Source organism: Numenius arquata, chromosome 1, assembly GCF_964106895.1.
Source record: "Numenius arquata chromosome 1, bNumArq3.hap1.1, whole genome shotgun sequence".
NCBI lineage: Eukaryota > Metazoa > Chordata > Aves > Charadriiformes > Scolopacidae > Numenius > Numenius arquata.
In genome coordinates, this window is record NC_133576.1 from 77,687,035 (window position 1) to 77,714,443 (window position 27,409).

At 38.2% G+C, this 27,409-nt stretch overlaps 1 protein-coding gene across 1 annotated transcript in view; it reads right to left on the reverse strand.

The window, feature by feature from the left end:
- The window catches only part of MYO16 (myosin XVI), a 293,425-nt gene that overhangs the window by 156,769 nt on the left and 109,247 nt on the right, over positions 1-27,409 (reverse strand). The window contains exons 12-14 of the mRNA XM_074146466.1: positions 23,708-23,835; positions 8,483-8,588; positions 4,762-4,879 (exon numbers count right to left, since the gene is read on the reverse strand). Of these exons, the coding sequence (XP_074002567.1) occupies positions 4,762-4,879; positions 8,483-8,588; positions 23,708-23,835 (352 nt within the window). The remainder of the gene's footprint in view (positions 1-4,761; positions 4,880-8,482; positions 8,589-23,707; positions 23,836-27,409) is intronic.

Below are 27,409 nucleotides of genomic sequence, written 5' to 3' on the forward strand. Positions count from 1 at the left end.
AAAGAACTGTGCTGGAAGTAAAAGAGCACACTTGGGAAACCATAAAACTGGTAGCAGGATATGCTTCTGGCTCCAGTAACTTTGCAGCACACTGCAAACTGAAGCAATGCAATCTTAACCTATCATGGCAGGACTGGCCCAGACACACACTTTCATCAGAATCAATCGTTACCTGGTTGCCATTCCTACAGGGTAAAACAGAATAAATGAACCTGAAGGATGATTTCCATCTTTTATTGTGCTTGTAACTTATTTCTCAGTAAAACTAACCCTACCATCAATTAATTTGAAAAGAGGCCATTATTAATTTTTAATCACTTTTTTTGTGTGTGCAATGATATTCACTAAGGCTTTCATAACCATCACTCCGGTCTTTTTATCGTTCATTGATTAATAAAAGCAAGAAAAATGTTACTGGAGGTCATCAATCTGATTAATTAATACATTTAACTTTAATGATGGGCAACACCACTTATTTAGATGACACAAATTAATTCAGCCCTTTTCAGGCACTTCAAGTCACCCACTTTAGTAAGGCTAAATACAGTTCATCTCAGTTAGCATCTCCAGCAATGGGAAGGCACTGTTAAGAAAAGTTGAGCTTCTGATCAGCAAGAATCAAATACGGCGCCATCTTAATGGAGCTCAAGTAACTCATAAAGAAAACGATCACGGTAACATGCTTTTCTACAAAGTGAAATTATATGTTTGCTAATCTATGTGTGAAATAAGAGGGAAAAATAGAGTTCCAGAGCAAAGTCTGGCACTTTTGTGCAACGTTAACTGTGTTTACAGGCACAAGGAAATGTGTACTTCCTTTAACAGATCACTGACCTACTGAGCAGCTACAAAGCCAGCAAGCGGACTCTGTATTGAAAGTGTGGCCAGTGAAATCTTTCTTCCAGCTACACATTCTTTGAAACTTCATTGCTCTTTGTTCAAACACATGCTGTCCTAAACACAGCTATTGCTAAAGACAAAATAACATTTGAAAGTTCAGAGCTGAAACACAGTACAAAAACACATCAGAAAGCTTAGCTGGCTGCAGTCTTTCTTATACAAAAAAAAAAAAAAACACGGAAATTCACGTCTCAAACTTTTTAATTGATAAAAAATGTTTGTAACACACACAGGGAAATATGCATTTTTTTGCTTCTTTTTACAAATCAAATGAGATCTTTCCCTTTCAGTGCAACTTAAAAAAAAATAAATCAGGCCTTGCTTTTCAAAAAGTGAAGACTGAGATAAGTAAGGTCTGAAAATTAAGGCAGGAAATTCTGGAGAATAAGTTTGTCAGGCTTTATTTTCTCTTCCTAACCTTCTTTTTTAGTAATTTGAAGAAACTGACAGAAGCCTTACCTTTCATCTTAGGAATTATGTCAACTTACCCAAAAGACCATTTACTCTCTCCCTTTCCAAATAAAAATAAAATGGAGCAATTTTACTTCTGGAAATAAGTAAATAATCAGTCTTTTACTACTATGCAGTCAGTTTGAATCATCGACTATGTATGATTATGACTTTTTGGCAGAAATCAGTCCTTGAGTTCTGTTAGGTATGAATTTATTTTAGAAACTTAAGGAAGTCTCTGGCCTGTAGTTTATTTCCCATTGTTATAAGACTTTTTACTAGTTCCCACTGCCTTATTTTATCCAGTCACAAAGAACAATGACTTAATCTGGGTTGTACCTTCTCCACTTGTTTGATTGGACTAAAGCAATGAAAGGTACCTGACCACAAAGCCACTTGTCACAGAAAAACTCCCATTTGAACCCAACATCGCAGAACAGCTCATCAGAACCAAGAGTCAGAGAAGACACAAAACCTCTACAGATATCTGTACTGGCTTTGAGTAGAACCACACTCAAGAGCTCCATACTTGCTCTCAAAACTTTGTGACAAAGATCCAGTTTATAAGAAAGACTGCATCATGTCTGTAGATTAAAATTATGGCCAACATTTCTGTTATTTAGGTATACTTTCTGCTGTAAGAATAAACCTTATGTGACAGAAGTTGGAAAATTTCCAGGGTGTAGGCATAAAAGAACTTCAGCATGAACAAAAAGCTGTCGCAAACTTCTATGTGCACTCAAAATGCAAGGAACGCTACCTTGAGCTTGCCCTCTAGAATAAAAAATGTACACATGTACTTTGCATGCCCTTTCCTCAGTAATTTGTTCTGGATCTCCACCCTTAGGATCTGTCTGTTAAGGAGTTTAAACAACCTGCACCCTTTGAGGGAGGCAGCCGAGTGTCACTTGGATTACTGTTTACAAACCAGACATATTTAACCCAGTTTGCCTCAATGAGTAACAAAGTCATGCCTCAGCAGAATCAGGTGCTCTGTATATTTACATTTTACGTGCATATTCAAACAGTGCAAGACAGTAAATGCTGCTGCAAATGATCTTTCAAATCGATTCAGAGAATCGCAGGGTGGGATTTAAACCAGGCCAAGACAACATGCCTGATTCTTTTCTTATTTATGGTGGTGTAAATCTGGGACAATTTCACTCAGAAGTGATGCTTAGCAGTGGCCTAGAAAAGGCAACATCTACAATGCAAATCAAACAGCATGAACAACTGCAACTTAGAAAAATAAAAAAAACACTTTTACTGCTGTACTGGGATTTCTCACTCTGACTGTTAATTACGGAACTTTTGGCTACCTTAGATTTGGTGAGAGTAATTGATTCAATTCCTAAATATTTGGGAAATAGTAGGGCAGATAAATAATTTGTTTATGGTTGTTAAAGGACTTGACTACTCCTAGATTTTCTCATTCAATGCCTATGATCTGAAAGTGATAAAACCACAGCATTTGTGTACCAGAAAACTGACACAAGAGCCTGGTTAACTGATTCCACATTTATAGCACTCACAGACAAAGGTTGTGAATTAAACTGGCAAGACTGGGTAAAACTGCCTGAAAACTCAAATCTCTGCAATCTCAAGCGAGTCACACAAAAATTGTGGGAACACACGACCTTGAGGCTTCCATTCTTCATCTGAGAAACTGAATGACACAACCTTAGGTCAGAAGTACTGTGAAAATGAAGCCATTTATGTTTCTGAAACGCTGATACTGTGAAAAATGTTGATAAGCAATATAGAAAATTCACAGAAAAACTAACATTCTGTTTTTAGAACAGAATAAAATGGCACAAGCCACACATGGATTGATGAAGGGAAAACAAACTATGTAGTAGCAGATCACTGACAAAATATAGTCCATTCTCTGCACTGAATGAAGCTGGGTTGGGGTGGAAAAAAAAGGAATCAAATCTGTATATACAAGGCAACCCAAGAATATCTCAGACAACTTCAATTTTGGCATTTCGTAATGTTCATATGCTTGACTTTTCAAAATTAGTATAATTTTCATCTGTTTGTATTTGTGCTCTGTGTCTATAACAAAAATAGAAAAAACGTGCATGCAATGCAATTGTGATAACTAAATATACCCAAATTAAATGTATACAATACAAAGGATTTATAAAATGTTAGTTTTAGGGATTGAACTTTATTTTTACAAGCTCAATTCAGATGCTGTTTACCCTATTCTAATATTTACATCACTTTCTTTATATTCCTCCCACATTAGCTCATAAATGAAAAAAAAACCCCACACACTTTTTATTTTTACATTTTCTTTACAAATATCCTATATTTGTAAAAAAAAAAAAAACATAAAAAACTGGCAGTAATTTCTCATGCAGTAACATTTTCACTTAAGAAACTTATTTGCCAGGGTACAGTGAAGTCTCTCACCATGTTTTTTTTCCAAATAATATTTTTAGGGAACTCTTCTGAAAGCATAAAACCATTTAAAATGGTAAAAAATGAGTAGGTTTGGAAACGTTTATCCAATGGAATCTAATTTACTTGGATCAAAACTGTGTCTCAACACGCAACTTTTCCATTCAGGAAGATTGGTGCAGGTAGAAAACTGTCTGTGTACAGTTATTTCTGCACACACCTTGCGCTTTATCACAGAATAACTTTGGGATGACCTACGCAGACTAGAAAGGAAACCTCTCCCTGACTGCCTCTGAAGATCAGAATTTTCAGAATCAGTCTGACGTTTTGCCCAATATTGATTTTTTTTTTCACTAATAAACGCTTACTGGGGCTTAGCAGACTCCCACTTACTCTGAGAGCAGGCACAAATTCCATGTTATCTTACCTCTAATGAGAATAAACATCAGTATGTCTCCTAGTTCCTTTAGAAGAAGCTCAAAGCTGTAATAAATTGCTTCTAATTTCAGTATTACAGAGTGTACTTGTATTTTGTTTGCCCTAAACAGATGAGTTTATCGCTTTTTTAAGGGATACTTAAAATACGCAATAGAATATTAGATAAAAATGCAAAAATTAATCTCTTTGTTACTTTTATTTCACAGTAAAGCAATACATAGCTGTTAAAGTTTGTTATTCTCATGCTTATTTAGAAGTTCTAAAAATCTGAGTTATTTCGTGGGAAACGTTAGAGGAATCGGTGGTGGTAATTTTTTTTCTTGTCTTTCTCTGCCACCTAGTGGTTACACCGAACAGGTCCCTCCCTCCTAGTACCGCGCCCTACTCTTGACAAACTATGAATCCACATGCTATTAAACGTGCTGCTCCTCTCACACTCCTTAAAACCCCCTTGCCTCTTTCATATACTTTAAGGGCATTGATGCCTAAATCTGTGTATGGCACACTGGGATCCCTGATCTACTAGTCTGTGGGTGGTATAAAACCAGATTAAATGATACTTACCTGCAATTAAAGTTTTTTTCTTCTCACAAAACTGTAGCTCAAAATATTTTATAAAACAGCTGGAAAAATCACTCAAGGGTGTCTTAGCATGCCCAAAGGCCTCCAAGATACAGTTTACCTGCAAGACAATGGTAAAGAAGCAATAAGAGGGGAAACAAAGAGGAAGATATTTCAATAAACGTCAGTGAGGTTTGTTTGTGATCAATAACGGGAAGGGAAAGAAAAACGAAAAAGATGACCGTTTTTCAGCTTGTAATTTAACAAATTCCTTCAAGGTGTGGTTTTTTGGGGTTTTTTCCCTAAATAAAAATTAAAGCAAGGTAGTTCAAAAGGAAAAAAAAAAAGCGCTGTCAGAATAGTGGAAGTTGTAAACGGAAGGGGGAAGACAATGGCACACATGTGAGCTGTGTCCTTACACGTAGTTTGGATACAAGTGACTGGAGTCAGATGTCCAGAGCTGGCAGGCTGAGCAAAAAGATCATAATCTTTGAAGGCAGCTATGCTTGTAATTTTGCAGTCAGTCAATGCTAATAAGCAACCAAAGGAATTTACAAGCTTTATAAGATGCCAGAAATGGCATAAATTATTGAATCCAAATAGAATTATTTCAGCATTATACTAGTGAAAAACTGAGGAAAAAATAGATTCAGACTTTTATGGCATCTCTCACTAATGCATTTCCATGTTACGTCTTCATGGTCACAGCAGTTATTTTTAAAATATAACTTTTTTTAAAAAAAAGCATTAAATATGTCTTCTTTATTCCATGTTTCCATGTTTTCTCTGTATTTAGCTTTTTTGATTAGAAGTAGTTTCTTATACCCCTTACACCCAGCAGGATTCCCTTCAGCTCTTTCCCGGTTTTCATCCTAAGAAATTGATTGCAATGTGGCCCAAATATACTGGTGTTCTGATATAACAGTGGTTTGCTGCAGCTGGATGACCTAGCTGGGGAGGGAAGAGGCCCCTGGAGTGGTGCAGATGTCTTGGTGTGGTTCCAGTCACCAAGACAGAAGTTCTAAAAATCAGACCCTTCAGAACTATTCATTAAACCAGCTCTTTGTGCAGTAGGTGGCAGCAGAAAACTAGTCAGCCTAGTTTTGTTTCCACTCCAGTAGTGTTGTTTAGGATGTATTTGCTGATTAGGCTAATTCAGCACTTGGTTTAACCCGTGCAGCTTTATTAACTTTAATGCTGCTATGCATAACTGCAGCAGGAATGAATCCAGGCTATTGTGTTTGTTAAAGCAGCTTAAAAGGCAACTAAACTAGAATCTCTACTTGATTCGCCATGGGTGGGATCTGCTACATCTACCTTTGCTGTCTGAAATCAGGTGTCCCATTTAAGGTAGTTACAAGGGATGTTTCTAGAACCAAAAGGCAAGTAATTTTTCTTAATATGTGATGATTCTCTTCTGCCTGCATTGACTAAGACTCATTGACGCATATGGCTACATCTATACTATTTAACTAAACAGAACAAGGAGCAGGACCCTCTGTCATCTACATTAAGAGGTGTGATAAGGTTCACATTCAGACATCTACCTCTTCTTTTGCAGACTAGGGTGGATATCCTGTTGTGAATGGTCCCTGGCACATGCTGTCCTCTGAACTGTCACCAGAGGACCTGTTGGGGATTTAAACTGTGTCAGGGAGCAGGGTAACAACTGTATGTTAGGGATTACTGTTCAGTTTACAAAGTTAAGTAATTTTTAGATGGAGAAAATTAGGCCTGGTCAGCCCCCTCCCACACTTATTCCTCTTTTTAACTGAGGACAACATCTTATTTCATTTGCACTCAATCGTGATGGTTGTGCCTGGGAATTTTCCTGTGGTCAGGAGACAAGTTGCAGCAGAGACAATGCTACTTCCCACACCTCCAGATTCCCCCACTGGTCACATATTTGTATCCAAAGTACCAGTTTTCAGTTGCTTATTCACAAAGTTGCTTATTTACTTAGTTATTCTACTCATTACTTAATCTGAACTTTAGGGAAGAAAAGGACTTGAGGAATCTGACATGAATTTTTGAGTTCTATTTGAGTATCATCTACAGTCTGATCAGATCAAAACTGTAAGTAAACCTGTGTAGGTAGTAAATAAAAAAATACACAGTAGAAACTGGTATCACTTGTAGAACTTTTTGGGTTTAAAAGAAAGTACAAGTGTACCGTCCCTATATATTGCAACACTAGACTTTAAAATTTAAATCAAAAAAGTGAAAATATAACAAGGGTATTCTTAACATTGTAACATGAAACCTAGATTAAATTAAACCTAGATAATTGGGAACATAATCAATGAATCAGGTAACACGGTGAAAAACACTTTAGCATGGCAACTGTATGACTCCACAAAGTAAAGTAAAGCTACAGCTTATTCATTTGTAGTGTTTTCAGTGTCATCAGGCTTTTTTAATGTCTTCAGAAACAAATGAAACACCGTTTTCCAAAATCCACCCAAAATCCATAGGACTTTTATTCCCTTACCAGCTGGAATGTACAAAATATGAACCAGTGTATCTGTACCCTTTCCCACATCCCAATAATCCTGATTTGTAGGTTGTCTGTTAGTATCAGCTGTACTTCTGACACCTTTTTTATCATCTTTCTGGACTGAATCATGCATAATTCAGGAAGAAAGCAGTGTGTTTTGAATTATGCATGTGATGCTATTAAAAAACCCTACAATGAACAATTCTAGAGTTCTGTTGAATATCATGCATGTAGCAAGTGAAAGCTGGAAAAAAAAAGGTATCTTGGGTCAACTGGAGGTGCTGGAGAGGAAGGTCACCAGAGTGGGTGAAAGAGAATAATATTTTTATTTTTTTTAAAGTATGAAACTAGAACTGAGATATCGCAATGCAGGCTGTGCTAAAACATTCTGTGTAAATCTGTCTCTGAGCTGGGATCTCAGATGAGAATTTTCATTAGGAAAGGCAAGCTTTTGAAAAAAATTGAACTGCCAATCTAGGGTTCAGCATAATTTAAAATGTCAGTATGAACATTTATAGTAGTGTTACAGCTGTACCAATGAAACATGAGTTGCAATGTTGAGTCAAACAAAAACTTTACAATGTACTAGCAAGGAGACAACTTCATTTGATACATGAAGCAAGTTCTCATGATTTCATGTTATGCACTGGGCAGAATTTGGTTCTGCTGTGGGAATCAAATATGACTGAGGAAATATTCAGAAGTCTTACCTATTTCATCGATATATTTAGCGTACAGATACCGGGCCATATAACTTCATTCAGTCCTTGCAGTTTTTCTGCAACTTTCCAGTTTCTGTATTACATACAATTACTTCAGATGCTTCAGTAGTTCTTATATTGTCCAGAGATGCACCACCACAACCATACAGCTAAATTTATTTACTTACTGAAGTCAATTAGTACACATTTAAGAGACAGTACCTAATCACACAAATGTTTCCAATTCACTGAAACACTGCCTTCCTAAGTCACCAAAACATATAGAAACAAAACTGGCCGCCCGCCACTTTTCGGTTTCCTCTCATCATGTGAATGTGAGCTTAATCCTGTTCCCATTCAGGGCAATCCAGGGAAAGAAGCCTCCTTTGACTTCAATAATGAAAACAAACCCTTTGTGAACATTCTGCATAGCAGATGCCTTTTTGCTTACAGTTCAAATATCTTTGCCTATCCAAGAGGCCAGATTTTTGCTTTGTTCTACTCAGTGATCAGAATGCTTACTTACATGTTTCATCTTTGTATCAAAGGTATTTCTGCTGGAACTGGTTCTGCAAGTGAGGTGCTTCACTATCTGTTTGCAGGCTTCAGTCTTCCCAGAACCACTTTCTCCACTGCAAGATGACAGGCAAGAAAGAAAGGGGGGAATCATCATTATTTTCACATTTGATATGTTATTTATATTCTCTGCTAGCTCTGTTTGAATGGATTTAACATATCTCAGTCAAACTTTCATTTCAAATAACAGAAGGTTTATGGATGGCAAATAATAAAGAACAAAACGTAGGAGATATACTGGCTGACTGTCTATGAGGGCTGTCAGAGCTGTCAAGCTATATTGTCTTGTACCACAAGCCAAGTCAATCAAACCTAAAGCTTTCAAGCCATTTGGAAGGTATTTATAGCAAAGATTTTATCTCCTCCTCTATCTTCTGTCCAGGAAAGGAGTCCTCTTATTCTGCCTGGTCCTCTTTGCGGATGGAGAAATACTACTATGGTAATGATGGGAGTCAGAAGGAAAGGAAAGTGTAGAATACAATAAGAAGAAGGAAAAGGAAAGAAACAGGAAGAAAAAGAAAAAGATGATTGATTTTACAACCTTCCCAGTTTCTGCAGTGCAATACACTGACTTTAGTGATCCTGTTTCACTTAATTTCTTGTTCATGATGTGAAATAAATTTTCCAAAGACTGAGAATCTCCAAAGGGGAAAAATGGGCAAAGAAAACAAGGTAAAAGCCAATATGAACACTGAAGGTAGGAAGGAACAACAGAGAACTGGAGGGATGAAGGAGAAAAGCAAATTAAATGGTTCACTTTAAGCATGGAGAAGGAAGGAAACGAAACAAGAGACCGAAAGGATAAAGTTAGTGAAGCCTAATTAAGAAATTCATGTAAGATTTTCTTACTTGAATTATAAGAAATTGTTTTCTTTAAAGAGAACTTAACCAAACAAAATGTAATTTGATGCTCTTCCTTCATTTATCTGCTTGACCAAATTAAAAAAAGCTATTTCTACAACAGCCAGTTAGATTTTTCACAAGTGCAAGGGCCACACTGGCTGGTCAGTCTGTTATCTGTATAATTTAGTTTCTGAAAATGAGAAGCCAGCAAAATATAGTACCTGTCTAGCCATTGCTTTATCTAATCAAATCTCACTTCAAAGGAGAAATCAATTAAATGAAGAAACAAAAGAGGGAAGGACAAAAAGGTCTTTGTACTTAGACAGCGATGGGATCTTTGCACTATTTAATCTCATCCAACTCTTACAGGACATACACGCAGCTCTCATGAATATCTTGTTTGTTTGCTTGGTAAACTGTAGTCTTAGGTGACAAAACAGATGTCTCATTACTATATATGATGTGTCAAACTGCTTTTATCTGTTGTCCATGTTTCTATAATGAGCTGGAATCTGCCCCTGGACTGTGAACTCCTGTTGGCATCAGTAGGAGGTTTGTGGTCCAAAACTGCATAAGTTTGCAACCTGGATATATGTTATGCAAAGTCCTCAAATAACAGGTCACAAAGCCATATTTAAACAAGGTTTTAGAAAGAAAGAAATCATGTGAAGTCAAGAGGGTCACTGTCACAGCTCATATGTAACTAGTATCTCTGCAGAATTGACCAGATGCTGTGTAAGTGCATTATCCGTTGTTCAGAGCTTCAGCTTCTGACTTCCTGAGTTTCAAAAGTCAGATGATGCTTGATGACACCCTCTAAAATCTGCATGCATCTCTGCCCTTTTAACGATGACTTCACTCTCCAAGTGCTAATCATACCATGTTGTCTCTGTTCTTAAGAAGTAGCATTAGCCTTCTGCCTTTATAGTGTCCAAATTCCATGTTCCTTTGCCTGTTACCACTACCAGGAACAGAAAAAAGTGAAATGAGGCATTAGTCCTGTGATAGTCCCCCCCTGGAGATATTTCATACTCTTGCAAATTACAGATCTTACGCCTGTATTGTCCAGAAGGTCAGTGAGCTTTTGCAGACAGATATAAATCCATCTTGCACAACCCCTCCTACAGCCCACTCACATTGGCTAGTCCACTGGCACCTGTATGTCATGATAATGAAATAATTTTGTCCCTCCACAACACACTTAATCCAAAATCACAGCCGCAACCTGCTCTCACTATACCACGGGTTACCAATAAGATTAGCAACAGTGGCTCTTCAGTTATTTCAGCTGTTACGGAACTTCTCTGAAGTTAAAACATCTCTGAGGTTTACTATAGTCACAGTTCCAAATGATGATGCTGAAGAAGTGTTCATATATATTTGAAAATCAGATTTAAAATAACTTACAGTTTGTAACAACTCACAGCTTGTCCAATGTGTACTGGCCTTTATATCCAGCAGATAGACGTTTGTACCATTTTGAGGGCTGAACAAGACTTGATATTTAACAAATTGTTGTAGTATTTTATGATTTTGCTTGCTTAGGCCCAACTTCGGAGTCAAAAAGAGCTTATTTATCAGAAAGCTTTCATAGGATTAGCAGGGCAGAGTTATTTTTCAAAAAAGTCTTTCTCAGAACTGGAGAAACTGGGGGGCAGGTGGAGAAAGGATGCTAAAGTAACATTTGATGGGCCTTTAATTGTTTTTTACTATTAAAAAGCAGGCCTGCAAATTGTAATTCAAAACAGAAAAATACCTTCTTAAACAAAGGAACTGGAGTGTTCACCATGAGTTTCCCCACTTAACAATTAATCTGTTTCACTTTTAAAATAAAGCTATGATTTGTTTTTCACTGCAAGCTTAACTGTGACCCAGATAACACAGGACCATGCAAGGGTGCACAAAGTGGACAATTACTGAACCTTCTTGAATATTTCTTCCGAAGACTGCTGTTTCCTAAACATCGCAGTGACACAGCTACAAAGATTTGACACTTTCAGCTCAACCGTTAATTTTACAGTGACTGACATTTAGTCCAGCAGTGTCACAGGAGCTTACTGGCTAAAGTGGTTGCTAAAGTATATTGCAAGGGTCAGAATTCACTAGAACTTGGCTGCTGAAAGAGAGCCACAATGTCACTTAGTTGTTCTGTGCATTTCGAAGGGTTATGTGTGTACTACTAGTGAAATACAGATTGAAGCACTGAGAAAGAAATGACATGATGTCATTGTTTGGAACATTTGCAGCAATAAATAATTTAAAAATGAAAAAGTAATTTGGCACCTTGAACCAGATCGTCCATATCCACAATCTTTGCTTTAACAGTTTAATTCTGCTTAGGGAATAATTCCTCTTCTCTGTTTTAAATAATTGTTTCATCGCTATATTTTTCAAAATACAATATGAACCTTGTTTTCTTATAACTTTTGGCTGGACTGCCTTATTGAGGTGGAGAATAAGTTAGCATTGTAGGGAAAGGCATTCTTCCACAATAAAACTTCCTTAGAAGGCATCATGAAACAGGCAAAGCAAAGTCAGCTTATTTCACAGATATAGAAGATTAAATTAGGAAATCAGTAGAGACAGTGTGCTCCAAAGGAAAGGAAAATGGACAGAGAATTTGAAATCCCATGCTCACAATGGGCTTTAGGTAAGTTCCACAAAACTTCCTCATTTTATTCCTCCTTTACCTTTCTAGCTTTCCTATATAACTACCTGATGGTGGGCCAGGTTCCTGCTATTTCTTATTAATATTTTGTTAACACAACCTTAATTACAACTGTAGTCTCCGTATCTTAAAATAATAGGAATAATAAGAAAAAATACACTTTGTTTTGAAATAAAATATTCAAAACTTAAATTGTTAGGAAGAAGTTCAATTCAAAGTGTGAAAATAGAAAGACAAGTGAAGCAAAGAACACAAGACGTTCTACAAACAGGGGAACTAAAGAAGCTACACTCTGCAAATCCTCTGCACTTGGGATTATTATCCACTCTTCTGCCACCTTCTGCCAGCCAGTCTAGCTGGGCCATTGGCACTACTCACACTGGTGAGCTTAGTGCTAAGCATGTGCTTGCCCGACAGTCCACGCAAACTGCCTGGCTGTTCCCTTTCAGAATAGCTGTAGTTGGAGGTACAACTACCTTCGTGACAGCTCCCAGAAACCACCAAGCCTGAGGGACCACTCTGGCTCCGAGACCTCCATGGCTGTTAGCGGCCAACAGGTTCAGAAGTTATTGAGTGGAGGAGGACTTAGAGGTGGACAGACAAAACTATCACGCAGAAATAGTTAACCCAGGAAACCCAGCTAAAATAGTCAGAAAACAGCAAACCCCACGCAAAATTTTAAGAATTAATTCCTGCAATTACTGAGAAGCAGATCTTGCTTACCCTCAATTTCTACACACTAGCCGGGTTTGTCTATATCTTTCTGAATCCAGATAACAGGATCATTATTGTTTGGCAAGTGTCAATTCCAGTGTAAATAAATCCTATAAATCATCCGTTTGGGGAAAAATATGAAAAAATATAAAACATGTTAGGAGGAATGTACCTGTCATTTCAGGTCATATAAGAGACAGGATATTATTATCTGCATTTCATTTTCAATTCTGACCAATGGTACCACATTCAGAAGTGCAGGAATACCTAACAAAACAAACAAAAAACCCCTACACCTGCAGTACAGAACTCTAATCAGAAATGCTGGAAAACTTCTGACAGAATTTGTTCATATTCCATCAGTTTTAAAGGAAGATTTAGATCAGCGTACAAATGTGTGCTGTTTTGTATGAACTTGTGAAACCAGTCTCTTATCGTACCACCCTAAACTGTGAGCATTACTACTCCAAATTCCCACTCTGATAGTAAGATACGGCTAGGGAAGAGGCAGTAAGCTTGCAAACCTATGGGAAACCAGAATAATTTCTTTTTTCTCTGTTTGCAGAGTATGTAAGCGAGACATTGGGTCTTGCCCCACGACTGATGTTTTTAGATGTGAAATAAATATGTGGATGTAAGACTGCTAAATATAAATTGATGTGTTTTGTATCACCAGTAGTGACATCTGTAACTGAACAACCTTGCATGTTAGTTGGAAATTATATTTCTAAAGTAAACTAAACTGGAAAGTGTATTTAGAAACTTTTTTTTTATTATAAACAGCATGTCCAAATCTATAGCTGTATTGCATTTATAATACATTGAATTATAATTTAAAAATTACAGATTATTAACTAGAACAGAATGCCTGTGGTGACGCTAAAGTGAGGAAATCAAAAGCTTTCAAGGCATTCCCCTTGAAAAGACAAGGATTTCTCTTCGTTCCAGATTATTTGGCTTAAAGATGTGATTTATATCCCAACAAAACCATTGGGTATTGATATTTCTGGCTTCTAACATATAAAAAATTGTAACATTTCATTGGATATATTCATTATGTTTTTTGATTCACCCAATTAGCCACCAGCATCCCATAAACCACTGGATTGATTGAATAAGGATCCTTAGCTTTTAACAAGCCTATAAACTATACTTAGGTTTCCTAGACAGCTCCTCACTTATCTTTTCAGTGCATAATGCATTTTCATATCCTGAACAGCAGGAGCAAAATGCAGTCAGAAGGAACCTAATTACAAAAAGTCCAGTTATTGGTTATTTAAGAGCATAATATAATGTTATTTTATTCTGTAACTTTCATACAAATTTTATACAAAGTCAGCTCTTGGTGTTAAGCATGCATGAATGATGGTGGCTTGCTATAAACTAAAAGTAATTGGGAATACTCTTCAATAATTTGTCCAAATGCTTTCCTGTTGTGAAACACTCAATTTCAGTGAGTGAACACTTGATGAGATGGGAAGTGACTGGAAAAAAAAAAAAATTATAACATGGTAACCCAATGGAGGAAATTAAGACAAGAAAGTAAGTAAAGTGTGAAAAGACAGAGAGAGTGGAAAGACTGATCTGGATCATCCTGAAAGCTTTAAATGATTTTTTTAAATTTTCTTTTTAACCAATTCAAGTAGCAAAGACTTAATATAAATTTTAGGAGAATAGAGAGCAGCAGAAAAAGACCAAAATCACAAAGAAAACGGAAGCAGGCAACATTAAAGTGAAATAGTAGTAAGTTTTTAACGCAATTTGAAGATGAAAACACAGCTTCACATGGTTTAAATGGGACATCATGAACACTCTGAAAAATAAATTGTTTTAACATTGCTGGTATTGTAAAACTCTACAGTGCAATTCTAAAACTTCTTTAAAACATAATTATATATGTGTTTTTGCCATGGAAACTCAAAGTTTTGACCACTGGGTTTGCAGAGAGTTCCCGTCCACTAGCAGTGTCTAATAAAGTTATACTAAGAACTCAAATCTGTGTTAAATCTGCATTCTGTAAGTGTAAGGTTTTTAACATAATGCGGAGGTCAAACCAGAAAATTATAAACTTGTTTAATATATAAATGAGGGGTTAATAAGTATTTTTACAAGAAATATTCATAATTACATGCAATTTATAAAGAATGTATCAATGATAGAAATATAAGTAGAGATTTTAGTAACCAACCTAATAACGTTATAGGGCACTGTCTGCTTCTTTTTTCATTGCAGAAGATGTCTCAGTGTTCAACTGCTTGTTCTACCTCTGCACACTCATACAGCATACACAGCCTCTGCAAAGTGAACGATCTACTTGCAGTTGTACAGTTGTACAGTTTTTTGAATATTTTGCCACTGATATTTATATTTTATGTAATGGGTGATTCATTTTACAAGACTAAAAAAGGATTATTTTTTTACATCTGCTTTGCTGCTTGTAAAAAGCTGCTGAGAGCCAGTCGGCCTGCATGAAGCAAAGGAAGCAGCCAAAGCAGAAAGGTGATGTGTCAGAGACATGCAACCAATGAGACAAAAATCAAACTCGTGTTGCAAAGCAAGTTTGGCAATGCTAGATTCTCATTTTCCCATTTTCAAGGAATCACGTAATGGGAGACAGAGGAATTCTACCACTAAACTGAGCAGTAAATTCCTTAACATTCTATATCTTCTAATTTAAGTTGCAAAACAATGGATTTCCTTACATTAAAGAATAAACTTGAAAAAAATACTTTTAAGACTTCATTTTTCCTGCAAAGGACTGGTCTGGTCCTAAGTTAACTTCAGGATATACACCGGGACAGAAGTATTTTTCTATATCAGTAAGGAAATACCTTGGAGATGGATATTTGCTGCTTGCAAACAGGTGTCCTCAGGTTTTTGGGGAACTCTCCAAAGTAGCCCCAATAGGAAAATTCAAGATTTGCTAAATCTGTTTCCCATGTAAACACCACCTCAAAATGCAATCTTTCTGCTAGGGCAGAATATTTCACATTTGATAGATCATTTTGTTGACTTCTTTTTTTTTTCCTTATATTTTAACCACTTGTTGGAAACCTTTCTTTGACTTCCTTTTGGTCTTACAGTTTGCCTTCCACTAAGCAATCTTAAGGTGATCTGATGCACACTATGTTCTATATGCTACAAAAAGATGGGAGCACTTCCATACCTACAGTGTCTTTAGGCACAGGAAACAGAAAAGGTAAATGTTAGGTGATGACAAACGGAAGAATCTTTCTTCATCTGGCACAAGCCCACGCTGTTTCTGCAAACAGCAGGTAGCGTAGCATAGCATTCTGAGAACAGTCTAACTCATGACAGAAGTGCTGACTTTTTATTAGCTTGATTTTTGTGCTCAGGGCGACAGTAGATCTGCAGTTACAAACCCTATTCCTGTGATCATGGGACCGCTCACTGCCAAATCACTGTTGTTTATTCCCAAAGAAAAGGGTGGAGTATCTGCTTCCATATATTGAATTGCTAACAGTATCACAATCATTTGTGTGGAGTCAGGAGATTCCAACCATATCTGGCTACGGATACAATATAGAAATGGTCTGGCCCAGAAGAGCTTCTACTCTAAATGTATCACTAGAGACAATCAGCTAAAGAAATAAAACCATTAAAAACAAATAAACAAAAACCTAATGGAAGTTATATGAGGGAGAGAACAGGACAATAGCTATGAGCAGCATCGTATACAATAAGCACAACCGCTCATGGATGAATGTCTAATTTAAAAAGATTCTGATCTCAGTGATGTGAATTAGTGATGCTTTGAGAAAGCTTGTAGTAAGGGACATAGGTACAGAAGTCCGAGTTAGACTTCAGCATGAAATAAACAGTGCTGTAAGACTCTGCCCTGCCAGAAACTATGAACCTCTCCTGAACACACAAACGGGCTGAAAACTGAAGCAGCGCTTTCCAGTCAGAAAGTAGAGTCTGGTAGTTTAGCAAGGGTTTCAGGACCACAGCTTCAGACTTAAGCAGTTAAGTTCCAACTCAGACAACTTCAGGTGCCTTCATCTCTTTTCAGTATCGTCTCTTGGGAAAACGTGGGAGGCAAAAATGACTAGACTAAGAAAAACAGTATCATTAAGGGTTACACTGCATGCAGAATTCATTAGAAACAGCATGTGTCCAATAAAAGAGTAATTCATGAATCATTAGTAATGGCCACTAAACTCATGGGAAGTATCTTTTTGTAATTACTCTTTGGCAGGAAAAAATGAACTGAAAAGCATTGCTAATGGAAAATAAACTTTATCTCCCCAAAATAAGCTACAAAACTTGATGAGGATGATAGGATTCATTTTCTGATATTCTTCCCTCTTCTTTTGAAAAGATTGTGGGTAGCTTGATGTACTGAAAATAAAATAAAAGACTTCTGTAAAGAAATTACTGTTTTTAAAATAACAAACTCAAAAATTTTCAGGAAAAATTCAGATCAGAGTTACACATACTGCCATCCCTTGGTTCTTCTTTGGCAGTTAATAAGATAGACATATTTTGAGAACTGCAAATGAAAAGTAAAATACTGGCATGATACTAATTCTCACTACTTCATGTTATATCACAACATGCACATCAAAACAGTAGCCTCTTCTCATCGTAAAATCTTTACAATAAAACTAAAGCATAATTATGTTTATAAGATATAGTAACAAATTGCTTATACTATGAAGTATTGTTATAAGGAAAAGTAAAAATAAATATAGATTTAAGAGTTCCATTCTCTAACTGCATCATGTTTCACTTGCTAATGACAACAACAGAAGGCAAAAGGGTACTCTTGCTGTGCAATTCCAAGACTGCTTGTACAGCAAAATGGCATATCATGCAGATATCAAGGGAATTTCATCTTAAGATGAGAGTGTATCCACAGGGATAATCTACTTTCACTGGATTTACTAGTAATAAAACCGAACAAAACTAGCACTTGTCTGATTTGGTATGGCTGTTTTCTTTTGTGGCATACTGATACTCCTCGTTGTTAGGAGCTCTGAACTGGACGGTGTCTCAGGCCAACCACTGCAATATTACAGCAGCAGCAAACATGGTAGAAGGATTCTAGGAACTATTTAGTCTAAGCCAAAACCACGACCAAAACCAGTGGGCCCTGCCAGTCCAGATTTGGCAAGTCATTTCACTTCTAGGAACTTCATTCCTTGTGTTGGAATGAAGGGTTACAGACTCTTCAAGAAGGACAGGCTGGGCAGACGGGGTGGGGGTGTTGCCCTCTATGTCAATGACCAGCTGGAGTGTGTGGAGCTCCACCTGGGGATAGATGGAGACCCAACAAAGAGCTTATGGGTCAGGATTAAAGGGAGAACAGGGGCAAGTGACATTACAGTAGGGGTCTGCTACAGACCACCAAATCAGAGTGACAGGCAGGATGGGACCCTCTATAGGCAGATAGAAGCAGCATTGCGCTCACACACCCTGGTCCTCATGGAGGTCTTCAACCACCCCGATATCTGTTGGAAGGACAACACAGCAGGGCACGTGAAATCCAGGAAGTTCTTGGAACGCGTTAATGATAATTTTCTTCTTCAAATGATCGAGGAACCAACAAGGAGAGGAGCTGTGCTGGACCGTGCTTGACCTCCTTACCAACAAGGAGGGACTGGTGGGGGATGTCAAGTTCAAGGGTAGCCTTGGCTGCAGCGACCACGAAATGGTAGAATTCAAGATTCATAGGAAAGCGAGGAGGATGTGCAGCAAGCTCACTACCCTGAACTTCAGAAGAGCAGGCTTTGGTCTCCTGAGAGATCTGATTGGCAGGGTAGTGTGGGAGAAAGAACTGGAGGGGAAAGAGGCCCAAGAAAGCTGGTTGGCATTCAAGGATCGCCTCCTCCAGGCTCAGGAGAGGTGCATCCTGAAAAAGAAGAAGTCAGGCAAAATAGCCAGCAGGCCTGTGTGGATGAACAAGGAACTGCTGGACAAGCTCAAGACCAAAAGGGAGGCCTATAGAAGGTGGAAGCAGGGACGGGTAGAATGGGCAGAATATAAAGAAACTGTCCGAGTGGCCAGGAACCAGATCAGGCAAGCAAAAGCCCAGGCAGAACTAAATCTAGCCAGGGACATCAAAAACAGTAAGAAAAACTTCTACAGATATGTCAGGGATAAAGGCAAGACTAGGGAAGTTGTGGGCCCTCTCTGGAAGGAAGCAGGAGACCTGGCCTCCCAGGATATGGATAAGGCTGAGCTACTGAACAACTTTTTTGCCTCAGTCTTCACCGGCAAGGGCTCTAACCACACTGCCCAAGTCATGGAAGGCAAAAACAAGGGTTCTGCGAATGAAGAACTACCCACAGTAGGAGATCAGGTTCGAGACCTATTAAGGAACCTGAAGGTGCATAAGTCCATGGGACCTAATGAAATCCACCCACGGGTCCTGAGGGAGCTGGCGGACGACGTCGCTAAGCCGCTTTCCATCATATTTGAGAAATCGTGGTAATCTGGCGAGGTTCCTGCTGACTGGAAAAAGGGGAACATAACTCCAATATTCAAAAAAGGAAAAAAAGAAGACGCAGGGAACTATGGGCCAGTCAGTCTCACCTCTGTGCCTGGCAAGATCATGGAGCAGATCCTCTTGGAATCTCTGCTAAGGCACATGGAAAATAAAGAGGTGATTGGAGACAGCCAGCATGGCTTCACCAAGGGCAAATCGTGCCTGACAAATCTGGTGGCCTTTTACAATACTGCCACAGGCTTGGTGGACGAGGGCAGAGCAACAGACGTCATCTACCTGGACTCATGCAAAGCATTTGACACTGTCCCGCACGACATCCTGGTCTCAAAATTGGAAAGACATGGGTTCGATGGATGGACCACTCGGTGGATAAGGAACTGGCTGGATGGCCTCACTCAAAGGGTTGTGGTCAATGGTTCAATGTCCAATTGCCGGCCAGTGATGAGTGGAGTTCCCCAGGGGTCGGTACTGGGACCAGTGCTGTTCAACATCTTTGTTGGAGACATGGACAGTGGGATAGAGTGCACCCTCAGCAAGTTTGCCGACGACACCAAGCTCAGTGGCACGGTCGACACGCTGGAGGGAAGGGATGCCATCCAGAGGGACCTGGACAGGCTTGAGAGATGGGCTCGTGCAAATCACATGAAGTTCAACCAGGCCAAGTGCAGGGTCCCGCACCTGGGACGTGGCAATCCCAGGCACAAATACAGGTTGGGCGGAGAATGGTTGGAGAGCAGCCCTGAGGAGAAGGACTTGGGGGTGTTGGTGGATGAGAAGCTCAACATGAGCCGGCAGTGCACACTGGCAGCCCAGAAAGACAACCGCATCCTGGGCTGCATCAAGAGAAGTGTGGCCAGCAGGTCACGGGAGGTGATTCTACCCCTCTACTCTGCGCTCGTGAGACCCCACCTGGAATACTGTGTCCAGCTTTGGAGTCCTCAACACAGGAAGGACATGGACCGGTTGGAACGGGTCCAGCGGAGGGCCACAAAGATGATCAGAGGGATGGAGCACCTCCCCTACGAAGACAGGCTGAGAGAGCTGGGGTTGTTCAGCCTGGAGAAGAGAAGACTCCGGGGAGACCTCATAGCAGCCTTCCAATATCTGAAGGGAGCCTACAGGAGAGCCGGAGAGGGACTCTTTGTCAGGAGATGTAGTGACAGGACAAGGGGTAACGGTTTTAAATTGGAAAAGGGGAGATTTAGATTAGACATTAGGAGGAAATTCTTTACTGTGAGGGTGGTGAAGCACTGGAACAGGTTGCCCAGGGAAGTTGTGGATGCCCCATCCCTGGAAGTGTTTAAGGCCAGGCTGGATGGGGCTTTGAGCAACCTGGTCTAGTGGAGGTGTCCCTGCCCATGGCAGGGGGGTTGGAACTCGATGATCTTTAAGGTCCCTTCCAGCTCTAACCATTCTATGATTCTATGGTTCTATGATTCTAGGGGAGTCTGGTTTTGGAAGGAATTCAGATGAAAATAGCTCCTCAACATCACCACCACCCTCCCAGGTGTAATTTTGACCTGAGGGTATTTCTCCAGCCCAGGTCACCACGCCACCACCTGAATTTTTGTATTGACACAAAGGATGGTGTGGAAATGAGGAAACAGCAGCCAAAGATAGAAGGGCAGAAGCACTGCCAGCCACCTTATTCCACTGTAATGTTCTCATGGATCTATGAGTTCTCTTCACTTGTTCATCCACTGCCTCCTTCTTTCTGAGCATTCATATGAAATGGCCTTTCTAGCTACAGAGAGCTTCTCTGAGCTCCCTGATCTTCATTCAGCCTGTGATTCCACATTAGAGGGAAGTGTACTTCTTTAATTTTAAAATTTGTTACTAGGCACACTCATTGCACTATACATGCATGTGCAGAATTGTATCCACAACTCAGTTTTATAACTGGAGGTATTTTAAAATTACAGACAACAGACCAAACACATACAGAATTTCTTACTCAGGAATGAAGAGTATGCTTGATGAGACAGGTCAATAAAACCAAAGTAAAACACAAAAGCTTGGAGTATTTCAGAACTGCAGAATTGCAGTTATTTGGTTCAGATAGGAAATGAAACTGAGATCTTGAAAACTTCTCCACAAACCCATCTTCAAGTGAAAAATCAACGAAAAACTGACTGGATGCTATACCACATGTCCTCAGAAGCAGAAACTGAGCCCTGCTCCGTGGTGTTTATTAGCATAGATGCAACCAATGAATCATCCCTCCCATCCCTTCTCTTGCTGATAGCGAATGTTTTACAACTGAAATACCAAGAAAGCAGAAATCCATTTTGACCACACACACACGAGTTCATGCACACAGAGGACCAGGTAACAGAAAGGGGGTAGACAAATAACTTGAGTTACATCAAGGGTATTTTTCAGTTCATTATTATTATTGCCAGAAACCCAACAGAAATTTCCTATATCCACTTTACTTTATAGACATAAATTGTTTAGATTCTACCAATGGACGAATATCTTGAGAATATTCCATTATTAATACCTCTTTATGAACTTCTAAAAGATCTCAATTCCCTTCTGTTTTCTTATTTAGTGCTAGCAGAATAAAGGCATTTACAAAGAACTGTTTCTAGCTGTTTCTATTGAGTTGCATCTATACTTATCTCCTGTTCCAAATTACCAGATGCTTTTCTTTCAGCTTCCATTTTCACAAGTGACCTTCAGATCCAATTAATTATCCACATAAAGGTTACTTTAGGATGGCATATCTGTGGGTTGCCTTGATGTGATATGCAAATGTCTTGCCAAGTGCTGATGCCATCAACAGAGCATCCTCTTGTCATATTCTCTGTCAGGTCACTGATTTATAATAAGCTACAGTGAGCTGGGCAGGGATCAAGACAGTGGGACTTAACACATGCATTGACATCCTGATATAAAATCATCAGTAGCAACTATTCCCTGGTATCAAAGCCATTTACTATTAAGTACAATATTCTTTGGGTACCACTACACAATACTTTAGTTGGCAGTCAGCCTTTTTCTTGAGGTGTGAATAAATATATTCTGCTGCTTCTCTGTCTACACTTACAGACAACTTCACAAAGATAATAATCAATTAGTAATGTCCTAAGTTCCTACTTTGAAGAAAATGCTGAAGACAGTGCCTTAGCATATTTCCTATTTTTATCAAAATTATTGTAACTAAACAAGAGTTAATATTTACGAGAAGATAATACGAACATAAGTAATGATTTCCTAATATTGCTTGCACCTCTGCTTAAATGACACTGCTCACTGGATAAATAAGTTTGCATTCTGATTAGGTTGTAAAAAGGTTACAATTTATTTCAACCAATCAACAGTCAGATCTACACATAGTTAATGTATACATTTATAATTTAGAAACTTCTAAACTATGTTTTATAAACTGCTTTAAAAAAACATTTAATTACAATATTCAGATGTATTTGAAGACGTAATACAGAGAACTTCAAATACTCATAGGAGTCTGTATCCACATGAACAGAATGCAATAAAAATTGATACATATGATTGCATTTATGTATTCATTTTAACTCTTGTAACTCTAAAACAGCATTATTAACTATTTTTGAGTATCACTATCCTCTCCGTTTCATAATATTCAATTCCCTTATAATTAGAGGTAGTTCAAGAGCAATTACAAGATTTATCAAGTGGATCAGCCTTTATTCCTGGCCAAATCAAAATCAACCTTTTCCTGCCTCCTTCCCCACCCCATACCCCTGATCAAGTTCTGCAAACCATTGCCATTATTTCAGCCAATAGCAACTGTCAGAGTGACAAGACTGAGTAACGTATTTTTTTGAGTCAAATTCACCAGACTCATTGCTATCAGCTACAGTGAAAGAAGAAATGGGACTAACAGATTTGGGGATCAAAAGTTTCAAGTGAATTCAAAGTTTCACCATTATAAAAATGGCATATTTGTATGAAATTGTTTCACTGGAGATTTCTCACACATTCATTCACAATCTTGGATGTATTTATCATTGCAACAACTCTGTTAATAAAGGATCTGGTTAAAATTTTGAAATTGGAGAGCCAGATAACAAGCTCATGGCCACACAAACACATGAGGCAGAGTGGAAGCTCCAATACAGCTACCCCAACTCAGAGGTTTATAATTTAGTCAAGGACTTCCAATTTTATTGTCATCAGATTCTATTTCTATTTCCTGATCCATGTATTATTAGCAAGCACACAGAGCAGTTTTGAATTCTTTACCATTAACTCTTTCTTCCTAATTAGATGCAGCTAGATGGAGTGGCAATTGCCCAAGAGAATTTATGAACTTGAGATGTAATTAAACCTTTTTCAGTTCTATTTCGCTCTAACATATGATACAGAGATCAGTACACAGAAAGAAATCAGTTGGAGGAAAAACTAAAATGGAAATCTCAACTGCTGAGTCCTGCGGGAAATGGCTGAAAGGCAGGAATTACAAATTACTTAATAGAAAGATAAATTTTCACCTGAGGATAAAGCACTGGGGACGCTGCTCCTGGAATAGCATGTGGTAAGCTCTTTCAGCACAGGAAAATATATGTGGGGGAAGTGAAGAACACAATTTTCCAGAGTTACTTAAATAAAGCTGGGTGACCTGAAAAATTGTAGAAAATTAACATGATCAATACCTTTTAAACTAATTATGTTTCACGCACACACACCCCAATCCTGAGTCTTTTGTAAAGCTCTCTAAGCATTATGAACAGAATCTCTGTATGTATATATGTAATACCATTACAGTATCTATGAAGAGTTTAATTAAAAAAACAGCTGTAAGGACAGAAGATCTAATCAAGCTACAAAATTAAACATAACTAGAGGATTCAACACTGGTTTGTCATTAAATAAAAAAAAAAAACCTAGGAAGTTACTTTTTTATACCTCAAGTGTATACTTCTTGAATGTCTCAACTTAAAAATCATACAAAATTAAATATGATCACCACATTAAAAGTTAAAAATGAAATCAGTGACCTGAAGTTATAAGCTAACTCATTTATTACATGACAGAGCAGTCTCCCACAAATAGTTTCTCTGCAATACAGAATAACTTCTGTGATACACAGAGCTGGCAACATGTACTACCCTTAAAGCTTAAGTATGAGTAGAACCAATCATCTGCTACTGAAACCTTTTTTTCTTTTTTTTTTTCTTTTTTTTTTTTTTTCCCCCTGAGGGTATCCTGATGTTCTTTCAGCTAATATTAAGCAGATTTTAGAAAAATTAGTCTGCTAACATCTACATTTCTGTTGTTTCAGAGTAAATAAATATAAAGAAAATACAGAATGTGATTTAGATAAGATTGTGAGCAGAAACACCATACCATTTCACAAATATCTTTAAATAAATAATTTTACCTACCTTTTTATATAGCTTTTATCAGACTTTCTCATGGGTTTAGAAAATTAACACAGGTTCCACAGAAACCCATGGCAGCTGGGGGGCAACCGGAACACCATGAAGCATCCAGAATGATACTGCATGATACTGACACTTAAACAACCAAATCCTTTCCTTTCCATCATGTCCTGTTCTCTCCAACTATTCTCTCTAGCAGCGTTTCCACCACAGTGCCATTTTGTATTTGCTTCTTTCTTCAAACTAATCAGGTGCTTATCACCGTTCCTGTCCCATACCTGTCTTATTTATTTAGATATAAAAATATTGAATCTTGGAGCACCTACAATGTTGTGGTTAAATGAATCCTCACAATATGGCCCTATTCTCATTCAGGCTTTTCGAGCTACCAGACTAAAGAAGATTAAATCCACACCGATTCTCAAGAATTCATTTCAGTATGTCACAAAGCAGAATGATAAACCTTCACACGCTTACCCTAATAACATAACATTGCAAGTGTTTTGCAAGTTTAGATACTTTTCTAACAAAAGGACTTCAAGAATATATATATTTGCACTAATCTGACACAAATAAATTATTCATATATGTAACAAAGAAGGATGACTGTGACAGAAGCTGCTTCTACAGTTACTATGATATCTCCAGGTGGTGTCTGCATGTTCTTACTAGTATAGTGCTACTATTGTGCGCAGTGCAGTAACACAGTGTATTTCCATGTAAAAATGCATTAATGTTATCATTTAGCAATCGCATTGAATTGCATATGAAGCAACATATATCAGCGTTCATCAATGTATGATTCTTTATGTCTTCTCAGAGTGAATAATTACTTATAAAAAGATTTATTTCACTAGAACTCTATTGGAACTAAATGTGGGAAGTCAGTGTAGGATAATAAAATAAAGATTGCCAAGAAGTTATGAAAAGTGATAAAAAAAAAAAAAAAAACAGAAAGCCTAAAGTGTTGCTGTTCTTGAAAAATGTACATTATAATCTTTTCATTGCTTCATCCTGGATTTAAAAAGAGTATCAAGCCTAATACATATCTTTGCATTCTTTTTTTTTTTGACAGCTAACAAACCACATACCTGAAACAAAAATGCTAAAACTAATGAGCCACATCATATAACATGTCTGTGTCTACTGAGAAATTGACATCATCAATTTTTATTAGGCTAATATACAGGCCATCTAACACTTACCGACTTCATTATAATACCAACATTTCAAAAACTAGGAAAACAAAGCTATTTTGCTTTGTTTTCTACCATGTTTTTTTGTTCATTTGGGAAATACATGCCTAATGCACAAAACCATGCAGATAATAACGATGGAGTAAAAGCAATGATCACCCAAGGTGACCCAAACAATTACAGGACAAAAAGTATCTCATGCTAAACTTGCTAAAATTGATCTATCACAGAGAGGTCAAGAGAAGATGCAGCAAATGTTCAGGAAACTTTTTAGTACGTATGCCTACCATCTAAATTCTTTTCCTTTACAGTTCTCTCTTGGTGCACAAAATCATGTACCTAATGTAAAATACACAGTGACAGGAAAAAATATTATCATCTAAAACCTTGAGGATGACAGATGATTTCCATTTCTTGAAACTAAATTTAGAATCCCAACTTGGAATCTGCTGTTACCGCCGTTGAATGTCATAATATTTCTTTCTCCCAAATTTACTACCGATACACACAAAGCCATATGACACAGCAAACAGCCATGGACTAGTTCACTTACCAAATTTTTAACCCTTTAAAATTCTTGTAAGCTAAATAAACATATTTGAGCACTCCCTAACACAACAGTGAGCCTGATCTCTGTGCGGTAATGTGATCTCAGTGCAACAATGAGAAAATAACTGGGAGGGACGGAAAGAAATAAACAGTTATACTAATACTCTGTCTCTAAAATGGCTGAGTGAAGATGAAGCAGAGATCAAATAATTTGAAATTATGTTACTCCCACTGATCAGAATCAGAATCAGAATCAGAATCAGAATCGTAGTGGTTGGAAGGGACCTCAGAGATCATCGAGTCCAACCAACAGTAAAAAAAAAAACAAACAAACAAACAAAAAAAAAAAAACCACCACAAACAAAACCACCACCCACCACCTGAACACACAACAACAACAACCAAACCAAAAACCATCACCCACCCACACAGCACCCCACCACAAACCAGTAATCTTGGACACTAGAGCATGCCCTGAAGAACCATGTCTACACGTTTCTTAAATACCTCCAGGGATGGTGACTCCACCACCTCCCTGGGCAGCCCATTCCAATGCCTGATAACCCTTTCAGTAAAGAAATGTTTCCTAATATCCAACCTGAACTTCCCCTGGCGCAACTTGAAGCCATTACCCCTTGTCCTATCATCTGTGACTTGGGAGAAGAGACCGACCCCCGTCTCTCTACAGCCTCCTTTCAGGTACTTGTACAGAACAATAAGGTCTCCCCTCAGTCTCCTCTTCCCCAGACTGAACAACCCCAGCTCCCTCAGCCTCTCCTCGTAAGACTTGTGCTCCAGACCCCTCACCAGCTTCGTTGCCCTTCTCTGGACCCGCTCCAGCACCTCAATGTCCCTCTTGTGGTAGGGGGCCCAAAACTGGACACAGTACTCGAGGTGGGGTCTCACCAGTGCCGAGTACAGGGGGACGATCACCTCTCGGTCCCTGCTTGCCACACTGTTCTTGATACAGGCCAGGATGCTGTATCTACATGCTGATCTACAAAGTCCACTTAAGTTAGTATTAATGCTAATTAGTATCAATGTCATAGAATCATAGAATTGTCTA